General features: G+C 37.8%; 2 protein-coding genes across 2 annotated transcripts; one reads left to right on the top strand and one right to left on the bottom strand.

Annotated features, from left to right (window-relative positions):
- Nucleotides 1–13,406, top strand: LOC145797760 (uncharacterized). The gene is made up of 3 exons (XM_082885174.1): nt 1–828; nt 12,300–12,517; nt 13,250–13,406. Exons 1-3 carry the CDS (start codon nt 1–3, stop codon nt 13,404–13,406), a joined length of 1,203 nt encoding a protein of 400 aa, XP_082741300.1.
- A 5,261-nt stretch (nt 13,407–18,667) lies between these two features.
- LOC145797761 (uncharacterized) lies at nt 18,668–19,432 on the bottom strand. Its single transcript, XM_082885175.1, has one exon. It carries the CDS (start codon nt 19,430–19,432, stop codon nt 18,668–18,670), a length of 765 nt encoding a protein of 254 aa, XP_082741301.1.
- Between the last annotated feature and the right edge of the window lie 636 nt (nt 19,433–20,068).

The raw sequence follows: 20,068 nt of genomic DNA on the forward strand, positions 1-20,068 counted from the left end.
ATGGGGTGTATGCTTGTGCAAGAGTCGGATAAGAAAGTGGAGAAGGTCATTTACTACTTGAGCAAGAAGATGTTAGAACACGAGACCCACTACAGTCCTTTGGAAAAAGCCTGTTTAGCCTTAGTTTGGGCTACCAGGAAATTGAGACACTATCTGTTAGCACACTCGGTAATTCTGGTTTCCAGATTAGATCCTACCAAATGTCTCTTTAAGAAACCAGTGCTTATTGGTAGGCTAGCTCGATGGTTGTTTTTGCTTTCCAAATTTGACCTCAGATATGTCACTCACAATTCTATTAAAGGAAGGGTCGTAGCGGAATTTTTAGCCGATCATCCAGTTAAAGGAGACGAAAATGCAGAGTGCTCAATCCCAGATGAAGAAATTATGCAGGTGGAGGAAAGTACTTGGAAGTTGTACTTTGATGGTACATCTAATCGATTTGGCTATGGGATAGGGGTGTTACTTATAACACCAGATGATTCTTACATACCCCTAACTTTCAAACTCCGGTTCAAAGTGTCCAATAATCAAGATGAGTATGAGGCATTCATTACTAGATTGGAAACAGCCCTTGAACTAGGGATAATAAGGTTAGATGTGATCGGAGATTCAAACTTAGTTGTCTTTCTAGCCAAATGGGACTGGAAGGTCAAGGAAAAGAAGATGAAAGTTTACCACGAGACCTTGGATATTCTAATCCCAAGGTTTGAAAAAATGACATCACTTGGTGAGAGAGAACAACCAGTTTGTCGATGCTTTGGCGACCTTGGCCTTGATGGTAGACATACCATTTGGGGTCAAGATGCGTCCCACCCTTATAGAGCAAAGGTATGCGCCGGCATATGAGATGATAACCGCTATAGAAGAAGTGCAAGATGAAAATCCCTAGTATTTTGATAGTTGGAACTTTCTGGAGAGTAACGCATACCCGCAAGGGGCAAATACCAAGGACAAAATGGGGATATGGCGTCTGGCCACTCAATTCATCATTTGTTGAGATAAGCTATACAATAGGTGACATCTGGGGATGCTTAAGTTGTGCGTAGTAGAGGATGAGGCAAAACGTATTATGAAGACCATCTGTAGAGGAGAGTGTGAAGCCCATATAATGCTGGCCAAAATAATCTTTAAACAAGGATACTATTGGTTAACCATGGAAAGTGATTGTATCAATTTTGTTAGGCGATGGCACAAATGTCAAATCTATGCCAATCGCATGAATATCCTACCATCAAAACTCTACAACATGACCTCACCATGGCCTTTCTCAGTTTGGGGCATGAACGTCATCGGGGCAATCACACCAAAGGGTTCAAATGGGTATTAGTTCATCCTTGTTGCCATTGACTATTTTACCAACTGGGTTGAAACGCAGTCGCATTCAATGTTGAAAGTATCATATGTGATCAAATTCATTAGAAATAACATCATTTGTAGATATGGGGTGCCAAATGAAATAATTTCTAATAATGGCTCACACTTCAAAGGAGAAATGGCAGTTGTACTTGAGAAATATACTATGGCTTTTCACAAGTCATCAACACGCAAACCACAAACCAATGCAACCGTTAAAGCTGCAAATAAGAACATCAAAATCATTATGTGTAAGACGGTGGAAATGTACAGAGATTGGCCAGACAAACTGCCTTCGTATTTTGGGAATACAAGGCATCAATCTAAATGTCTACAGGGGCAACAACCCCTACTCTTTGGTATATGGAACGAAGTCTGTTTTGCCAATTAAGAAAGAAGTACCCTCATTGCAAATTATGGCTAAATGTCAGATAACAGAAGTTGATTGGCAAAAAAATCAATTTTAGGAGTTTATGCTATTTGATGAGCGGAAATTGAAGGCGTTATACCACATTCAGGGGTATTAATGCAGGATTGACAGAGCATTTATAAAAAAGGTTAAATCCAAGAATTTGAGAGAAGGAGATTTAGTGTTGAAGGGCAATCAAGCTCCTATCCACGACCTTAGGGACAAGTCTAGACCCAATTGGACAGGTCCCTACATCATCAAGTCTATCTGGTTTGGAAGGGTAACCATTCTCATGAATTTGGATTGTTTGGAGTTCACACAACCAATCAACATGGACAAGCTAAAAAAGTACTATCCTTGAGAGGCTTGCTAGGCCAAAAACTCAAAAGAGCGACCTAGACAAAAGTTAGAGCATAAAAAAAGATGATGAAAAAAAATTAGAAAAAAAATGAAAGATGAAAAAAAATAAAAAAGAAAAAAAGAAGCTCGCAAGGTCGAAAATCCAAAATGGTAGCTTTGGCAAAAGTTAGAGTGCAAAAGAAGAGTTTTAATACCCAAGTAAACCTTAGCTGTGAACTACATAAGGCCTAATTCCTATCTTTTGAATATGTAGGCAGCTTCATCTTGAAGCTCAGTCCCAACCATTTTCAACTCGCTTGTCCCATCCATGTTCGATTAATGCACTTTTATTCGCATCAGTTGTTCTGTCCATGTTCAATTAGTTTATCTTCATTAGGTTCGATTGTCCTATCTCTTCTTCATGGTAGATTCAGTTGCAAGACATATCAAATTCAGGTTATCTGATTTGAGGTTGTGCATCTCAAGGGTTGATTTCATATTAGTCGGACAGTGACTATTTGCAAGAACAAGTTTTAATGATTTTTAATGAAATTGACTAATTTTCCCAAAAATTATTCCATTTTTGCAAAGCCCAAACCATTCATTGGACCCAAAAAGGAAAATTTTCTGTACTTACAGCTTGACTTATATGATTTCAAAATAGAGAGTGGAACTAGCATGCTAATCTAACTCTCATGTTGATCAAAACCTTTTTAAAAGAAAAACCAAAAGAAAAACTCAAAGTAATGAACTAGGGGCACAGTCTAGTCAGGTTTTCTATCTTTCCCTGCACTCTTGAAAGTCCCCATTCACATTAACTTATGCCTTTTCTTTAAGGCAAGCACTCATCGGAAAGTGCATCGTAGTTGTCTCCTACAATATAATAGAACCCTTCAGTCGGTCGGTCGACTGCCGGTGGGTTTTTTTTTGTAGTAGTAGTTGTCTCTGGCAATGTAACAGAACCCTTTAGTCGGCCGGTCATTCGAGCGGTCGACCGAGCGGTTGTCCGGGCGATCATCTAGGCAGTCGATCGATGTTGATTTTTGTTTTGTTTCCTCTTCCTTGCAGCACGTATTAGCTATGTTTATGTTGTTTTTGCTTTGTTTTTGTTTCATCGAGTTGTATTTTGTGTTTTAATCAGTTGTAGGCTCAACATCCAGTTCAGAACTCATTGAAATGCAACTATTCTCAAATTCAATTTCAAAACAAAATGTTTTCATACCCAAGTGTTGTTCCATTCATGCCATGATGTGCAAAACAAATTCTTTTTATTAACTTTAGGGATCAAACCCTGATCAGAATTGTACAAAAGAGAGTTAAAACTATAAGTGCCCAACTCCCAAGAAAAAATTCAAAATACAAAAAAAAAAAAAAAAGAAGAAAAGAAGAAAAATACAAAATACAAAAATAAATAAATAACATAACATAACATAACATATACCAAAAAAAAAAAGTGGGAAATTTTTTTAAATTTCGGCGGCAACTCCGCGTGAAGGTCAAAAGCAGACCTTGTTTGCGGATAGCTTCACCATTAAGCTTTACCATCGATCACTTCATCTCTAGTTTCATTTTGGGGAACGCCTTGAAGGCCCTACCTCAGGATTTGCAAGGTTCTCAAAGGAAATATACCCCTGTTGCCTGTCAGATGAGGTACATTAAGGCATTAGTGATCTTTCTATGTTTGTTATTCGGCCCTTCAACTCCTTGTTTTGCCTCTTCAATTGACTAATTTCCCTTCGAGCATCTTTATATGTAATGCCCTCGAAATAATGACAATAAACCCATCATATAGACGTGCATTGATATATAAAAATTTCCACTTTCTTCTATTCATCAGAGTTCCATTACAAAAAGTATTACATGTTAACGACAAAAGCAAATGCCCTAAAGGCTTACAGCTTTCCAAGTTAACACTTGGTTACAACAAAAGAGTGCTAACTCATTTACACATTAAGCCCTTGGCTTGAATATACATGTAATACATCAAAGAAACTAAACAACAAAAGTCTGCCCGCCTCTAGCCTCCCAAGCTACGTCCTTGGAGGTGGCATGTTACTTATACCTGAAAATGATATTCCCATATAGGGTGAGCCACAGCCCAGTAGAGATACACTAAACCAAATATGAACAATGACTAAAAGATTAGCAATTGATAGATGGTCAACACTGATACTTCTCCTTATCACACTTTACAGTTTCATGACATACAAGTCCATGTTACAATCCATTTTCCAATCCTGTTAAATTCTCAAATTATAACCATGGCTCAAAACCTGGCCAAACAACTCATATGAGGCAATAACTCATATTAATCACTTTTCCATTTCATAATAGATAAGCATACTAGCCATATCACACACAAACAGATAAGCATACTAGCTATATCATCACTTCCATAGATATGCATAAGAGCACTATCACACTTCCAAAGACAAGCATATGAGCTCTGTCAACACATTAATAGATAAGCATATGAGCTCTATCTATGGAGTCCATCCCCTATCTCCTCCCAACAACATCCGGTTTAGAGGTCCATCCCCTATCTTCCCCTAAACCGTGGAGTACATCCCCTATCTCCTCCAACACGACACAATGCATATAAACAATAATCATACACATCATCACACAACACATAAATTTAATGTATTCTTTCAACCGTCATACTCAATGACACATTCCAATGATTGGTTTTAGTTTGCCTAATCATCATGCATTGTCTACAACAATCAAGACTATCCTCCACCGATAGCCCAAAGCAGTTATTTCTATACAGAAAATAAATGCAACAATGGATATATAATCAACATTCCAAATAGGTGAGCGATAAATAATCCGACTACACCCTTTAATTCTACACATTTCCAAATCCATTTCTCATTCCTCATCATTAATTATGCAAATTAATTAACCAATGTAATTAGGGCATATTCCATATTTAACATTACAACCTTAGGTTCCATTTTCATTAATGTTTTAACATTAATTTCACTTTTCCATTCCAAACATGCATCTAGGTTTTATATAGCTAAAACCCCAACTTTTGTAAATTTACACAAAAGCCCCCAACTATCACAAAATTACCAAACCAACTCCAACATCTCAAAATACTAAAATTTAAAGACAAAGTCCATAGTAAGGAGTAGGTTATCCCTACCTCGAAATTAGAGCTCAGATGGAGAAGAGACCAAAACCAAAGTGCTCCAAAAACCAAGATTTTCAGATCAAAACGACGCCCTCGACGATCAACACAACTTTTACAAAGGCCGTAGAGAAAGAGGACACTCTAACTAGATTAAACCCTAGAGAGAAGGGAGCTTCTAGAGAGAGAGGCTCTCAAAAATGGTTTTTTAAAAAAGTAGGAGAGAGAAAGAAAAGCAAAAAGTGATTTAAAATCACCCAGCGGATAACTCATATACGTATGACCCGCTCGAGCGGATAACACAACGCTCGAGTGCTAAGAACAAAAATCTGGACACGCTCGAGCGCAATAAGGCCCGCTCGAGCTCCAAGACACAAGAATAAAGCACTTCCGCTCGAGCGCGAAAACCAGTCCGCTCGAGCGTAGATTTCCCCCTCCCAGAACTTATACCCAGAAGGTACTACCCGCTCGAGCGCCACCAGACCCGCTCGAGCGCCACCGCTCGAGCGTAAACAAACTCGCTCGAGCATAAAAATCACATCTGCAGAAGTTTTGCAGAAACATGAAATACTGGAGGTGTGCAATCCCCGCTCGAGCGCAAGAAGACCCGCTCGAGCGGATCGCCTAAAAACTGAACAACAAGGAATTGAAACCAAGGCCTAACCAACCTGTAACAACCCTGCTCAAACCATCCTAAAACTCAATCAAGTGGAATTAAAGGACGGCAACAAGATGGACACCACTACCAACTTCACGGAACTGAATCCGGAACACAACAGAACAGTAGAGGGACAACCGGGATCGCTATATTATACATACGCAGAAATAGAGAGAGTTGGGCACTCAGTCGTTGCACCTCATTTGTTCTGTTCTGCAATTGGTGGGACAAATTGGACAATGCAGTGAAGGCCTCCACACACGATTTCAATGTGTAGGAGTTAGCGTCAATGTCAAACTGTGTTGCCATCAATTGTTCGACTGACATTGCGGGGAAGTTGAAAACTAGGGCAAGAGCACTCTAAAGAGGCTCAAAAGAGCCAGTGTCAGTTATCTCTATCGGTGTATCATTGAGGTCAAGGAAAATGGTGAGAGGGCGAGAAGAGGCCATGTCAGAGAAGAGCACGAGCTACCACAAAATGATTTGTTTTACAGTTTTTTGCTCTGTCTGTCTGTTTGTCTGTCTCTCTCTCTCACATGACTTAGTTAAGAAGAGAAAGAGAAAAATGAAGAAGACAAAAGAAAGGGGTTGGGATAGAGGAACGGAAGGATCAAGGCGCGATGTTGTCAAGCGCTACACTTGTTGAAATCACGGAGCCATACACAATGCTCAAAGAAGAAGAAGAAGAAAAAGAAGAAGAAGATAAAAGAAAATAGAGAAAATGAGGGCGTTTGATGCCTCAACAGAGGAGAAGAAAAAAAAACAAAGGAAAAAGAAAATACAAAAAAGAGAGAGAGAGAGAGAGAGAGAGAGAGAGAGAGAGAAAGTAAAAGAAAAATAAAAATAGAGGTGCTCGATGCCTCAACGAAGAAGAAGAAAACGGAGGAGAAAAAAAAAAGGTGCTCGATGCCTCAGTGAAGGGGCAGAAGAAAAAGAAATCAAAGAAAAAGAAAAAGAAAATAAACAAAAAATACGAGGGCAAAAAAAAAAAACAAAACAAAGCAAAAAAATGAGAAGAAAATGGAGAAATAAAAATAAATAAATAAATAAATTGTGGGGTACATTTGTGTTAAGATCTAACACGCTTCAATTGCAATCTTAGAACTCAAATCAGATTAGGTTGGGAATCCAGCATTTTCTCTATAAGGTGTTTCTCCGGAACACCGCTTTTTGAAATATTTTTTATATATAAAACATTGCTTCCCAGAATGAAATGGATCCATACATTGAGTTCCAAAAATCTTTTTCAAAATTTGCTATTCAAAAGAGTATCACTCTTTTTATATCGATCGCACTGTTGTTGCGCATTATCACAAGATCACACCGCTCGTGTGCATCTATCGCATAATTCAATTGCTCTTGTGCATCTATCATATGATCGCACCACTCTTGTGTATCTATTGCACTACATGTTGCATCTATCGCATCACACTCTTTATTTTATACCCTGTTGCCTCTCGTGTGAGACGCGTTTGAATCTCAAGTTCACATTTCCTTTTCTCTTGTGAGATGTGTTTGGATCTTGAGTTCACATTTCCTCCTCTCACGTAAGACGTGTTTGGATTTTGAGTTCATTTTTTCTCCTCTCGCGTGAGACGCTTTTGGATTTCAAGTTCACATTTCCTTCTCTCGCGTGAGACGCGTTTGGATCTCGAGTTCACCTTTTCTCCTCTCACGTGAGACGCATTTGGATTTCGAGTTCACTTTTCTTCCTCTCGCGTGAGATGCGTTTGGATTTCAAGTTCACTTTTCCTCCTCTCACGTGAGACGTGTTTGGATCTCGAGTTTACTTGGCTATACTTTCTTCATTTCCGTGTGAGACACGGTTAGGCATGCTGGTTAGTTAGGCTTTTTTTTACTTGTATGAAACAGGTTTGTTTGCATTGCACTTTAGTATGTTTCATATCATTTGCATGAGGCTTGCCTCGCATGTTGTCATCTCTGCAACTTTATCATCCATTGCATTGCATTGCATAGTCTTGAATTTTTAAAATAACCAGCTTCGTGAGGCGTGTAAGTCCAATTTTCAATTGTATTTCGAGTATATCATTTGCATCCTACCCCTGAACTACACTGGTTTGATTTTGTAAAGGGATACATAAGCAACCTTCAAGTTCAACCAATTTCATTTGTATCTTGTTTGTTTGCCCAAGTCTAACGACCTTGTCAAAAAGGTTGTCTTCGGGTTTTGACATTCACTCATGTCATTAAATGACGCATCTATCAAAGAGAGGCAACTATAGACACCCTATTTTGATCAGCCTTAAGACTTGGGTACTTTTTTCTGAACACCCGATGATGAAAATTGGAATATGCTATTTTGTAAATTTCTCAGCAGAAAAATCATATTTAATCTTTAATTCCAACTTGATACCCATTTTGGCCAAATTGTTTTAGACCAGTTCAAAAACTTATTTTGTCCACCTATCTATTTTTTAGATATTTCTTCATACTAAATTTCATATACATCAATCTCCACTACTAAAAGGATTTTGGCTCTTCAAAACAGGAAGAAATAAAGTAAGGGTCAAGTTATCTCTATTTATCCTCTATTATACATTGGCTTCCACCTCCATTATACATTGGCTTCCACCATTGTCTTCCACCCTCTCCACTAAGGCAGCCTTTCTTCAATTGCCTATATAAGAAGACCATTAGAGCTATGAAAAGGGTGAAAAAATTTATTGGAAAGAAGTCTAAGCTTTAAGAAAAGAAAGAGTTTGTTTTGGCAAAATTGAGAGACAAAATCTCCTCTTTTTGACTTTTGCACCTTGGGCACGTGGCTATGGCTTTGTCGCTTGCATGTGGAGAGACAACACGTGGAGAAAGTTGGCTAACTTTTTCTGTTTTCAATTTTGCAGGCTAAAGCATGCGGAGACAGACGTTCCTTGCGCAGAAGACAAAAGTGATAGCGCTTCACTTTAAGAACAAACTTCAACACATGAAACAAATATTTCAAATAGTAAAATTTTGAAATTTTCATAAAGTTGGACAGTGGCTTGTTGCAGAATTTCAAAGACGGAATAGTAGTTTACTATTCACTACATTCAACAAAACAAAGAAAAGAGAGAGCAAATGGAAAAGAGTTGCACCTACGTGAATATGTTTTACCATACATACAACATGATAGCAATGCATACATATATTCAAATCGTAATAAAATAAATAAATAAAAAGAGTTTGATTTGCCATGAGTATGCTTGTCTTTTTCCTTTGAATTATATATTTAATATATATAATATATATTCAAAAGATACATAATATAATCAAATAATTTTGTACCCAGTGCAATATAAAAATATATTTTGTGTCAAATGATTGTAAAATATGTATATCAAAAAATTACAATTTATCCCATAATATTTTAGACATCATAAAATTCAAACCATAGGATTAACAGAAATTTTCATAATTAATTTCCAATAATAGTATTAGAGCCAAAAGAGCTTGAATTTGTTAGAACCAAAAGAGTCTAAAATTGCAGAAATTTTGCAAAATAGAGAAGAACAGAGCAAAGTCCAAATTTTCCCAAAATTCAAAGTTCTCAAAATCCATTTATATCAAATTGAAGTACTTGTCGAGAGGATTTCAATGACGTAAAAGTCAAGCAAATCGAAGCTAAAATGAAGTCGTACGAGTCGATAAAAACTACGCGTTGTTGGTTTTGTATGTTGAAAATCCAAACCACAATTTAGACAAGAAGCTTAAAGAAATCAGTAGAAGTTGAACAAGTATGAAGAAGGAAAAATGAGAAGCTTCACGGAAGCTTTTGTTGGAAAAATGGTTTAATATAGGCATGTTTTTTAGCCCAATTATAAGTGGGCCCCAAACGTTGTTTGGGGTGGGTCCGAAGAGGTGAAATGTTCCTTGCCGCGTGGCAAGTCACACGGTGAAGACGGAACGTCAAAACCATTTATGAGTGTATGGGAAGTTGCTGTCACTTTCGGGTCTAATATTAATTTTTTAGATAAAATTCATTTGAATTTTTTCAATAAAAATTATTGTGGGAATTTAATTTAATTCTAAATTCAAATTTTTGGTTCCTAAGTGGTTTCCTAAAGTTTGTAATTGTGAGAATTTAATTTAATTATAAATTCAAATTTTAGTTTCCTAAAGTTTGTACCTTTTCTTTTATTGATCAAACTATTCAAATAGTTTAATAATATTTTTCCAAACAGTTAGTACACACTGTTCCACTTAATGGCTTGTTTGATAAAACTATTTAAATAGTTTAATAATAAAATATTTCCAACAGTTTTGCACTTGGTCTCTAACAGTACATTTTTCAAAGTTTAAAAAATTGTTTCTAGCAACGGTCAGTTCCTTGTTTCAAATTGTACCTGTTCGGATTCATTTGTACCTGTTCGGGTCAAATATTTGGCTATATATATAGCCTTTTTCCAGCAGTCCGAAGGATGAAAAATTCAGTCAGATTGTTGTCTTTTTGCTGTGCTAAATTCTGCATTTTTTGCATTATTCTTCATATTAGTTTTAGTATAAATTTTAGAGAGTTAGAACAAAGGTTTGGTTCGCCGAACAAATTGTTTGGAGTACTACTACAATTTGTGAAGATCATTGTATCCTGGGAGATAGACGCCACTCAACCGTAAGTACCGTAGCGAGGCGAATCTGTCTTAAGGACAGAGTGTCACACACTCAACTTGGTCTTTAATTATCTATTCGGTTCAACAAAATAAATTTTGTAAGTTTTATTTTATTTTGTTTGAATTATTTCAAGTTATTTTATTTTACACAGAAGATTGTTCCAACAGCTTCATTCATGAAGCTTCTCCTTTTTCCATCTTCATGCTTCTTCAACCTTCTACTAATTTTTTCAAACTTCTTGTGTGAATTGAGGTTTGAATTTTCAACATCTGAATGAAAATCTATAGATATGTGATTTATGTTGTTATTTTAGATTATGAGATATACGAGAAAGAGAAATAAAATCCTCTATTAGAGGTTTTAGAGAGATATTATTTGTATCCAAAATTCAGAAATAAAATTGAGTGTGTCCTTTTAATTATTCTCAACATACATCATTGGGATCATATTCTCATATCTCATCAGTGGTATCAAGGCTTATGTAAAGCAAATTTTCATAATTAATTTTCAATAATGGGATCAGAGCCAAAAGAGATTCAATTTACCAAAGCCAAAAGAGCCTAAAATTGCAGAAATTCTACAAAACAGAGAAGAACAGAGCAAAGTCTAAATTGCTCAGAAATCGAAGTTCTCAAAATCAATTTTCAAGTATACGAGATTGAAATACTCGTTAAGAGAATTCCAACGATGTAAAAATCAAGCAAATCAGAGCTAAAACGAAACCATACAAGCTGATTGAAGTATGCTAATAAAAACTACAAGCTGTTAGAGAAATTAAACCAAAACTAGCAAAACTGAAGAAATTATTCAGTGCATTGTGGACAGAGTTACAACCAAGCCACCGAGCTAAGAAACTAAGCCTCTGAGCCTTAGAGCTAGAGCCATAAGAGCCAGAAGAGCCAGAAGGGCCTTAGAGCCAGAAGGTCTTGAATTTATCAGAAAATTTGAAAAACATACCTTATATAAAGGAAATTTTCATAATTAATTTCCATCAATGATATTAAAGCCAAAAGAGCCTAAATTTGCAGAAATTTTGCAAAACAGAGAAGAGCAGAGCAAAGTCTAAATTTGTCTCGAAATCAAAGTTCTCAAAATCCTTTTCTAAGTTTTCCAAATTTAAGTACTCGTTGAGAGGATTCCAATGATGTAAAACTCAAGCAAATTGGAGCTAAAACGAAGTCGTATGAGCGGGTCAAAATTTGTTGATAAAAACTACGTGCTGCTGGAGAAGACAAACCATAACCAGCAAAACAAAAGAAATTATTCCATGTATTGAGGGTAAACTTACAGTCGAGCCACGAAACTAAGCCTCCGAGCCAAGCTGAGCCGAGCCATTAAATCTAGCCAATGACATCACGCTGACATGTGCTGACGCAAGCTGATCTAGGAGAAATTGTCCCGTGTTTTGCAAAGCACAAACCTCAATAGATTTGAACCATCATATTGTTTTTGGCTAAATCTAAGCCATCTGGGGTCTAATTATAACAATCCAATAGTCATTTCCAACTATTTGGATCATTCTAGATACATCCATGAAGTTAAAATTTGCAAATTCAATTCAAAAGAATTGCAAATTTTATTTGAAGACCAGTAATAAAATATGGAGTACCAAAATAGAGAAAAATTAATATTCTCCAATTACAAGAGAAGGAAGATTGATCTTTACACTTACTTTGGAATATATGATCTCCAATACATGCTCTCAAAAGACTTCTTTTATAAAAAGTTGCCTAAAAGAATTCAAAACAAGAAAAGAGAAAGACTAATTCAACTATTGACAAGGTCAATACATTCAGAGATTTAGAAGTATATTGAAGATTCCAAATGCTCATGACAAGTTTGGAAATCAATTGATGACATTGTCACCAAACATGCAGGAAAAGTCCTACCCACAGAATATGTTGTTGAATGCATTGAAGAGGATGAATTCAAGTGGGAAGAATATGAATTTGAAGATACACCACCAGTGTAGGAGAACGAAAGTGCAAAAGATATTGAAGAAAAAGATCAAGAGGCAATATGACGAAAGAATCAGCAGAAGAAGAGCAAGATAAAGAAAGTGTTGACAAAATCACACCAATTGCAGAAAAAGCAAGAAATTCAGAAGAAAAGGATCTGAAGAAAGAAAAGATACAACAAGTCTAATCAAACTTGATGGTGGACAAATGCAAACCTATGGGGTTAATGAAGCAAGAATGGAAGCAACAAAACTTTCTAAAGAAATTCAAACAGATACTGAGTTTAACAAAGAATCAAACTGAGATTGGCAATCAAATGCATAGATGAAGAGCATACCTTTAGACGATAGTTAAGAAGAAGAGTTACTAGAAGCGGAGACCACGATGACCCTACACTCATCACCAGGGGGGGAAAGTCATCAGAATTCAAGGAACTCATCCATACAAAGTGAAGGATCACCAATTCAAGACATCTATGATGTAACCAGATGCATCGATGAAGATTTTGATTTATTTTTCCATTTCACAAGCAATGATCTGACAAGAATGGAAGAATTTTACAAAAGGCAAAATGAAAAAGTCATCAAGATAAATCATTCACGGAATGCCTAAGAATGAAGAAAGTCTAGTGCAATGCTCATACTAGAAAACAACTAAAGAATGCAACACTGAAAGTCCACCACAAGTACAAGAGAAAAATCAAATGTATGGCATACAAACACTTGAGGGCAAGAGTAAAGATCCTCACAATAAAAAAAGAAAGTTTTAATGCTTGTTGTAATTGAAAGAACAAAGAAACCCACTGAATTGGGTTTGATGAAGGATGTTGAAAAATCCAAACCCAATTCCATCAAGAATGATTGTCTCAGCCATGAGATCAGCAGCAAAAAGCTTCGTCATGAAGCAATGGAAGCTAGAAGAACCCAAAATGATGAAGAAGATTGAAGAAGCATGAAGAAGGACAAAGGAGAAGCTTCATGGAACCACCAACCATGGAAGTCAAAACCTTCATCATGAAGGAAATAAAAAAAAAATGTGAGGAATTGAGCTGTACCCAGCTCACAACCATTAGGTATTCACACCTAAATGGAAATCTGTAAATAGATGATTTATGTTGGTATTTTAGATTATGAGATGTATGAGGTAAATGCGATAGAGAAATAAAATCCTCCATTATAGGAATTAGAGAGATACTACTTGTACCTAAAATTCAAAAATTAGAAATACTACTTGTATCCAAAATTCAAAAATAAAATTGAATGTGTTCTTCCAATTATTCTCAAAATATATCATTGGGATCCTATTCATATATCTCATTAGTGGTATCCGAGCTTATATAAAGAAAAATTTCATAATTAATTTCCAATAGACATATTAGCTATGGACTGAACAACACATGATGAATGGGATTTGAAGATGCAAAATAAATGGTACTCTACTAGTGCATCAATACAGTGTGTACCTGAATCAATTGACGAGGTGGTGAAGGAAAACTGAGAGTTCAACCCTGGCCAGCTCAACTCCCGGGCACCGCCTTGGCCCCTTTCTAAATGGTGTGAACAAATTTACTGAGTTTATTGATCTTGAATTGCTTTGTTTGTATAATTTCCACTTTAAAATTTTGTCTCAAATCTATAGATAGATAAAATATTTCTGGAAAAGTGTTCAAAATGTAATGTTGCACTAGCTACATGCATTTTAAATGGAGCCTAAACTCCTCATATGCAGTGCTGCCATACTACATTTTGGATATATAATTTTTGTAAACTTTTCTAATTCCATAACATTATTAATAAAAACAAAAAAAAAAAAAAAGAACCACAAACGAGAGAGAGAGAGAGAGAGAGAGGTACCCCGCCATCTCCATGGATTGAAAGAGCGAGCATCCTTGAAGTGGTCATGATCCATATGTACAATGTTGGGAAGAACTACTCACATTACATAATTTCACATTGCATATCGCAAAATTATGAGATGAACAAAACAAACCTTCAATCCCAGGAAAAATAGCATGCTGAATAAAAATACAGATAAAATATAAAATGGTTAAAGGAAGCAAACCGAAGCCTGTGTGATACCGCAGTCTCCTTAAAATAGATTCGCCGCCTCACCGTTGGGTGCTGGAGGTACGCCGGCGTCTACTTCCCAGGATACGACGGTTTTTACCAACTACAGCAGAAGCACCTTCTGATTAGCTTAGTGAACGGACAACGGCAACACTCTCTCTCAGGAAGAAAATTATAGGAGAAGTAGACTGACAGTGTATGGATGTCAAGGAAAAATTTTATATCTATTTTCAAGGAATAGGGCCTCCTTTTATACACCATGGGGGAGAGGTGAGGAGCCTCTAGCCATCAAGGCTGGCAACTAATGCTAGCAAAACTTCCCAATCATTTTTGTAAAACTGATGAGCCTTAAATGTGTGAGTTATATACACATTTATGAGGCAATTTCTTATTCAACCATTTTTCTCCAACAATCCCCCACATGAATAAAAATTGACCGAATACAGCAAACACTCAATGTTTATCAACAAAGACTCGAAAGAGAGAGAGCATATAGACTAAACCTGCATCAGAAAAGGTAGCTGTTGGCCTTGAACCTTTCGTAGTGAAAGCCTATCGGATTTACTGGCTGACCAGTTAACGTGATGTCTTGAACTGTTCTGCCGTTTATGTAAACTGAGACAATAGACCTCACACAGGAGTTAGTCCAACCATTGTTCTTGTTCTCACTGGTGTGTCCGGTATGGCCCTGGAACACTAGCCTGGTTCTGTGAGTGTTTTTAAAGAATTCGGCCTTGGCAATTCTTAAAGAAGCAGCCCCACTTCGCACTCACATAGGTGACCTAGATACAGTATTTCATTACACCACATCACTAAGGTCATTAAAAGCATTAGCTTAACCATCCATCCCCACAGGGCATCACTGTATAAAGGAATGGGCAAGAGGATTTACCTCTTCAGTGACTCACCCGTTACACGAAGTTAGGTTGTCCCTTTGAACCTAGATCTTGGGATCTCCAGTCAACTAGGTTGGGTTTTCCGTTCCGATAACCCTTACTAAAGGCCTTAACCCCATTCCTCTTGACGACTTTTCTACTAACTCTCGAGTTAACCCTTTAGTTAGAGGATCCGCAATGTTGTCCTTAGACTTGACATAGTCTAGAGAGACAACTCCATTTGAGAGTAGTTATTGTATGGAATTATGTCTACGACGGATATGTCTAGACTTTCCATTATACATATTACTCTGTGCCCGACCAATCGCTGATTGGCTATTGCAATGAATACTGATAGCTGGCACAGGTTTCGGTCAACGTGGAATATCCTCAACAAACTGGCGAAGCCATTCAGCTTCTTCAGTTGTTTTATCTAAAGTAATAAACTCAGATTCCATCATTGATCTCGAGATACACATTTGCTTGGCAGATTTCCAAGACACGGCTGCCCTCCGAGGGTAAACACATAACCACTAGTGGATTTGGAATCTTTTATATCAGATATCCAATTTGCGTCACTATACCCTTCTAGTACCGCTGCGTATCTGGTATAATGCAGCCTATAATCCAAGGTGTAACGGATATACCCCAACACCCGCATAATGCCCTTCCAATGAGTAGCATTAGGATTACTCATGTATCTACTCAACCTACTAACAGCGTAGGCGATATCCAGCCTTGTACAACTCATCAGATACATCAAACTCCCAATGACCCGAGAATATTCTAGTTGAGAGACGCTCTCACCATTATTCTTGGTCAAATATAGACTTAAGTCTACCGGTGTCCTAAACATACTTGTATCTGACTTTCCAAATTTCTCAAGTATCTTATTAACATAATGAGCTTGAGAAAGTACAATACCACCTGATGTTCTGGTGATCTTAACACCCAGAATGACATCTGCAAGGCTCGTATCCTTCAGGTCAAACTTAGAGTTTAACAATCTTTTGGTAGCTTTAATCATTTCATCATTGCTACCAACAATGAGTATGTCATCAACGTATAGACACAAAATGACATAACCTTTGTCAGTGTCTTTAACATATACGCACTTATCACACTCATTGATTCGAAACCCATTTGACAACATAGCATTGTCAAACTTCTCATGCCATTATTTGGGAGCTTGCTTCAAACCATACAATGACTTGACAAGCTTACAGACTTTCTTACTTTTTCCTGGAGCTGAAAACCCCTCGGGTTGCTCCATGTAGATTTCTTCATCTAAATCTCCATTTAAGAAAGCTGTCTTTACATTCATCTAATGTATTTCTAAACCATGTAAAGCTGCTATTGCAATCACCATGCGAATGGATATAATCCTTGTCACAAGTGAATACGTATCAAAGTAATCCAGGCCTTCTCGCTGTCTGTATCCTTTGATAACTAGCCGAGCTTTATATTTGTCAATTGACCCATCCGCTTTTATCTTTCTTCGAAAGATCCACTTACTCCCCAAGGCCTTACTACCTGGGGGTAGATCAACCAACTCCTAAGTATGGTTCTGCAAGATGGAGTCAATCTCACTCTTAATTGCTTCTTTCCATAAAGGACTTTCAGGTGAAGTCACAGCTTCATGGAACGTTCGAGGTTCTCCCTCTAACATATAAGTCAAGAAGTCTGGACCAAAAGACTTTGTGGTTCTAGCCCTTTTACTCCTTCTTGGCTCATCTACTTCATTAACTTGATCATCTACTTGATCAGTTATTTGATCAGCTGTTTAATCATCTATGTGATCATCTATGTGATCGTCTTCGTGATCATTTATTTCTTTCATGGAACTCGGAACCCTGTCTTGGGGACGACACGGAAATACATCTTCAAAGAAAGATGCACTTCTAGATTCCATGATAGTATTCTTGTGTATATCTGAAATATCAGACTTGTGCACAAGAAATCTATATGCACTACTATTTTGTGCATAACCAATGAAAATACAGTCCACGATTTTCGGACCTATCCTAACCCGCTTGGGTGTAGGTACTGCCACTTTTGCAAGACACCCCCACATTCGTAGGTATTTATATGAAGGCTTGTGACCTTTCCACAACTCATATGGAGTCTTGTCCACTTTCTTCCGTGGTATTCTATTAAGAATATAATTTGCGGAGAGAATTGCTTCCCCCCATAAGTTCTGTGGCAACCCAGAACTTATCAACATTGCATTTATCATCTCTTTCAGCGTCCTGTTCTTCCGCTCAGCAACACCATTTGACTGAGGCGAATAAGGTGCTGTGGTTTGGTGAATAATCCCAAATTGAGCACAAGTCTCGGCAAACGGGGATTCATACTCACCACCACGATCACTTCTCAATGCCTTGATTTTCCGGCTTAATTGATTCTCAACTTCATTCTTAAAAAGAATATATTTATCAATAGCCTCGTCTTTGCTTTTAAGCAAATACACATAACAGTATTTAGTGCAATCATCAACAAAAGTGATGAAGTACTTGTTGCCACCACGTGATTGTACAACTTTCAAGTCACACACATCACTATGCACTAAACCCAAAGGCTGGGTACTTCTTTCAATAGAATGAAAAGAAGACCTTGTCAATTTTGTTTCTACACAAGTTTCACACTTGTGTTGTGGATTAATCTTGGAAGATGGTATGTGATCTAACTTGATTAATCTACGTAAAGAGTCAAAATTTACATGACCCAATCTACCATGCCATAAATTAGGGGACTCAAGCATATAAGCAGAAGAAGAAGCTTTCTCATTAATCTTAGGGATAAGTGTCATTACATTCAATTTAAACATACCACCTGACATATATCCCTTCCCCACATAGACCCCGCCCTTGGTCAACACGACCTTGTCTGATTCAAACACCATGCGGAAGCCATGCTTGCTTAGGAGAGACCTCGAGACAAGGTTCTTACGAATGTCCGGCACAAAAAGGACATCGTTCAAAGTCAGTTCTTTTCCTGAAGTCATCTTCAGGATCACCTTGCATTTACTCTCAACAGCTGAGGTTGCAGAGTTTCCCATAAACAACTTCTCCCCGTTTGAAACCGGTTCGAAAGTTGTGAACATTCTCTTCTCTGCACAAATATGGCGAATGGTCCCAGTGTCCACCCACCACTCCCTCGGGTTTGACCCCACTATGTTCACTTTTGACACGACGGCTGATAGATGCATGTCGTCCACATCGTGTGACAATTCCTCCATTTCAACCATATGTGCCCGGTTTTTGTGTTAGGGAGGGTTTTTCCTGTAGGGCTTCTTCTTCAGACAATCAACTGCCCGATGCCCGTCACTTCCACAGTTGAAGCATTTGCCATCGAACCTAAAAGTAGGCTCCTTTGGCTTATAGGCTGGCCTTTTGGAGATTCCTCCTCTAGCCCCCAACTTTGAGCTTTTGCCTGTCGGTGGTTTTTTCCTCGCCCCCGAGGACTCACCATGCTCAACCATGTTAGCTTTGACAGTGGAGGTACTCCCTCCTTTCTTCTTGTTGTCCTCTTCAATCTGGAGCCTGACAACGAGCTTTTCGACTTTCATCTCCTTTCGTTTGTGCTTCAAGTAGTTCTTGAAGTCTTTCCAGCCGTTAGACAGCTTCTCAATCAAAGCAGCTGCCTGGAATGACTCACTTAGGACCATTCCTTCTGCATGTATCTCGTGCAGAATCATTTGGAACTCTTGGACTTGACTCAGGACAGTTTTAGGGTCCACCATCTTGAAGTCTAGGAACCAGCCGACGATAAATTTCTTTACCCCAGCATTCTCAGTCTTGTACTTTTTGTCCAAGGCATCCCACAACTCCTTAGCCGATTTCTTGGCATAGAACACGTTGAAAAGCGGATCCGCCAAACCGTTCAAAATGTAATTCCAGCATAAGAAGTCTGCTTGTTTCCAAGCGTCCAGAGCCATGAGCTTTTGTTTATTTTGCTCATTCTCCTCTACGGCTGGTACATCTTCACTCAGAAACCTCACAAGGCTTAGAGTAATCAAATAAAATAGCATCTTCTGCTGCCATCTCTTGAAATTCACTCCCGTGAACTTCTCCGGGCGCTCGTGATGATTGAGCGGTCCTTCCAGAACAGCCGGAGTAACAACAGGAGAATTGACCTGTCACGACCCCAAACCGCCCCTAGTAGTTTGGTGCCGTGATGGCCAGTAATCCATAATTACGGAAGGCCAACTTTCAAAAGTTGAACACAATCAGAGTATGGATGTAGGGGCTCACAAATACGGAAGCAATAAATCAAAATACAAGTAGTCCATAAGAGCTGTGCATAAGTCCAATGATATGGCATACATCTTTACAACTTGGATACAATGAAGTAAAATACGTATTACATCTTGATCAAAAGGCTTCTCGAGCCGTCATATACAAAATACAGTGAATACAAGCCAAGAAGCATGATTTTCAAGATTTGTCGACGTAAGAGAAATAACATTGCCGACGTGAATACAAAACAAAGCCGACATAATCATGGGTCCAAAACAAGTTTTCAAAAACACATTCTAAGCGTCGCCAACGTCCTGCTCATCACCTACATAAATATAGAGAGGGTGAGCTTGGATACTCAATGAATGGTATAAATAATAAAGGTTTTGCATGAATATAGCCGAAGTCTTTCAAAACGAAACATGCTA

Source organism: Camellia sinensis, chromosome 8 (assembly GCF_055761805.1).
Source record: "Camellia sinensis isolate YWXY chromosome 8, ASM5576180v1, whole genome shotgun sequence".
Taxonomy (NCBI): domain Eukaryota; kingdom Viridiplantae; phylum Streptophyta; class Magnoliopsida; order Ericales; family Theaceae; genus Camellia; species Camellia sinensis.

Coding starts and splice junctions, on each gene's coding strand:
- LOC145797760 (XM_082885174.1), top strand. CDS start 1: ATGGGGTGTATGCTTGTGCAAGAGTCGGATAAGAAAGTGGAGAAGGTC. Junction 829..12,299: donor CCCACCCTTATAGAGCAAAG/GTATGCGCCGGC, acceptor CAATACATTCAG/AGATTTAGAAGTATATTGAA. Junction 12,518..13,249: donor TTGAAGAAAAAGATCAAGAG/GCAATATGACGA, acceptor TGTAATTGAAAG/AACAAAGAAACCCACTGAAT.
- LOC145797761 (XM_082885175.1), bottom strand. CDS start 19,432: ATGCTATTTTATTTGATTACTCTAAGCCTTGTGAGGTTTCTGAGTGAA.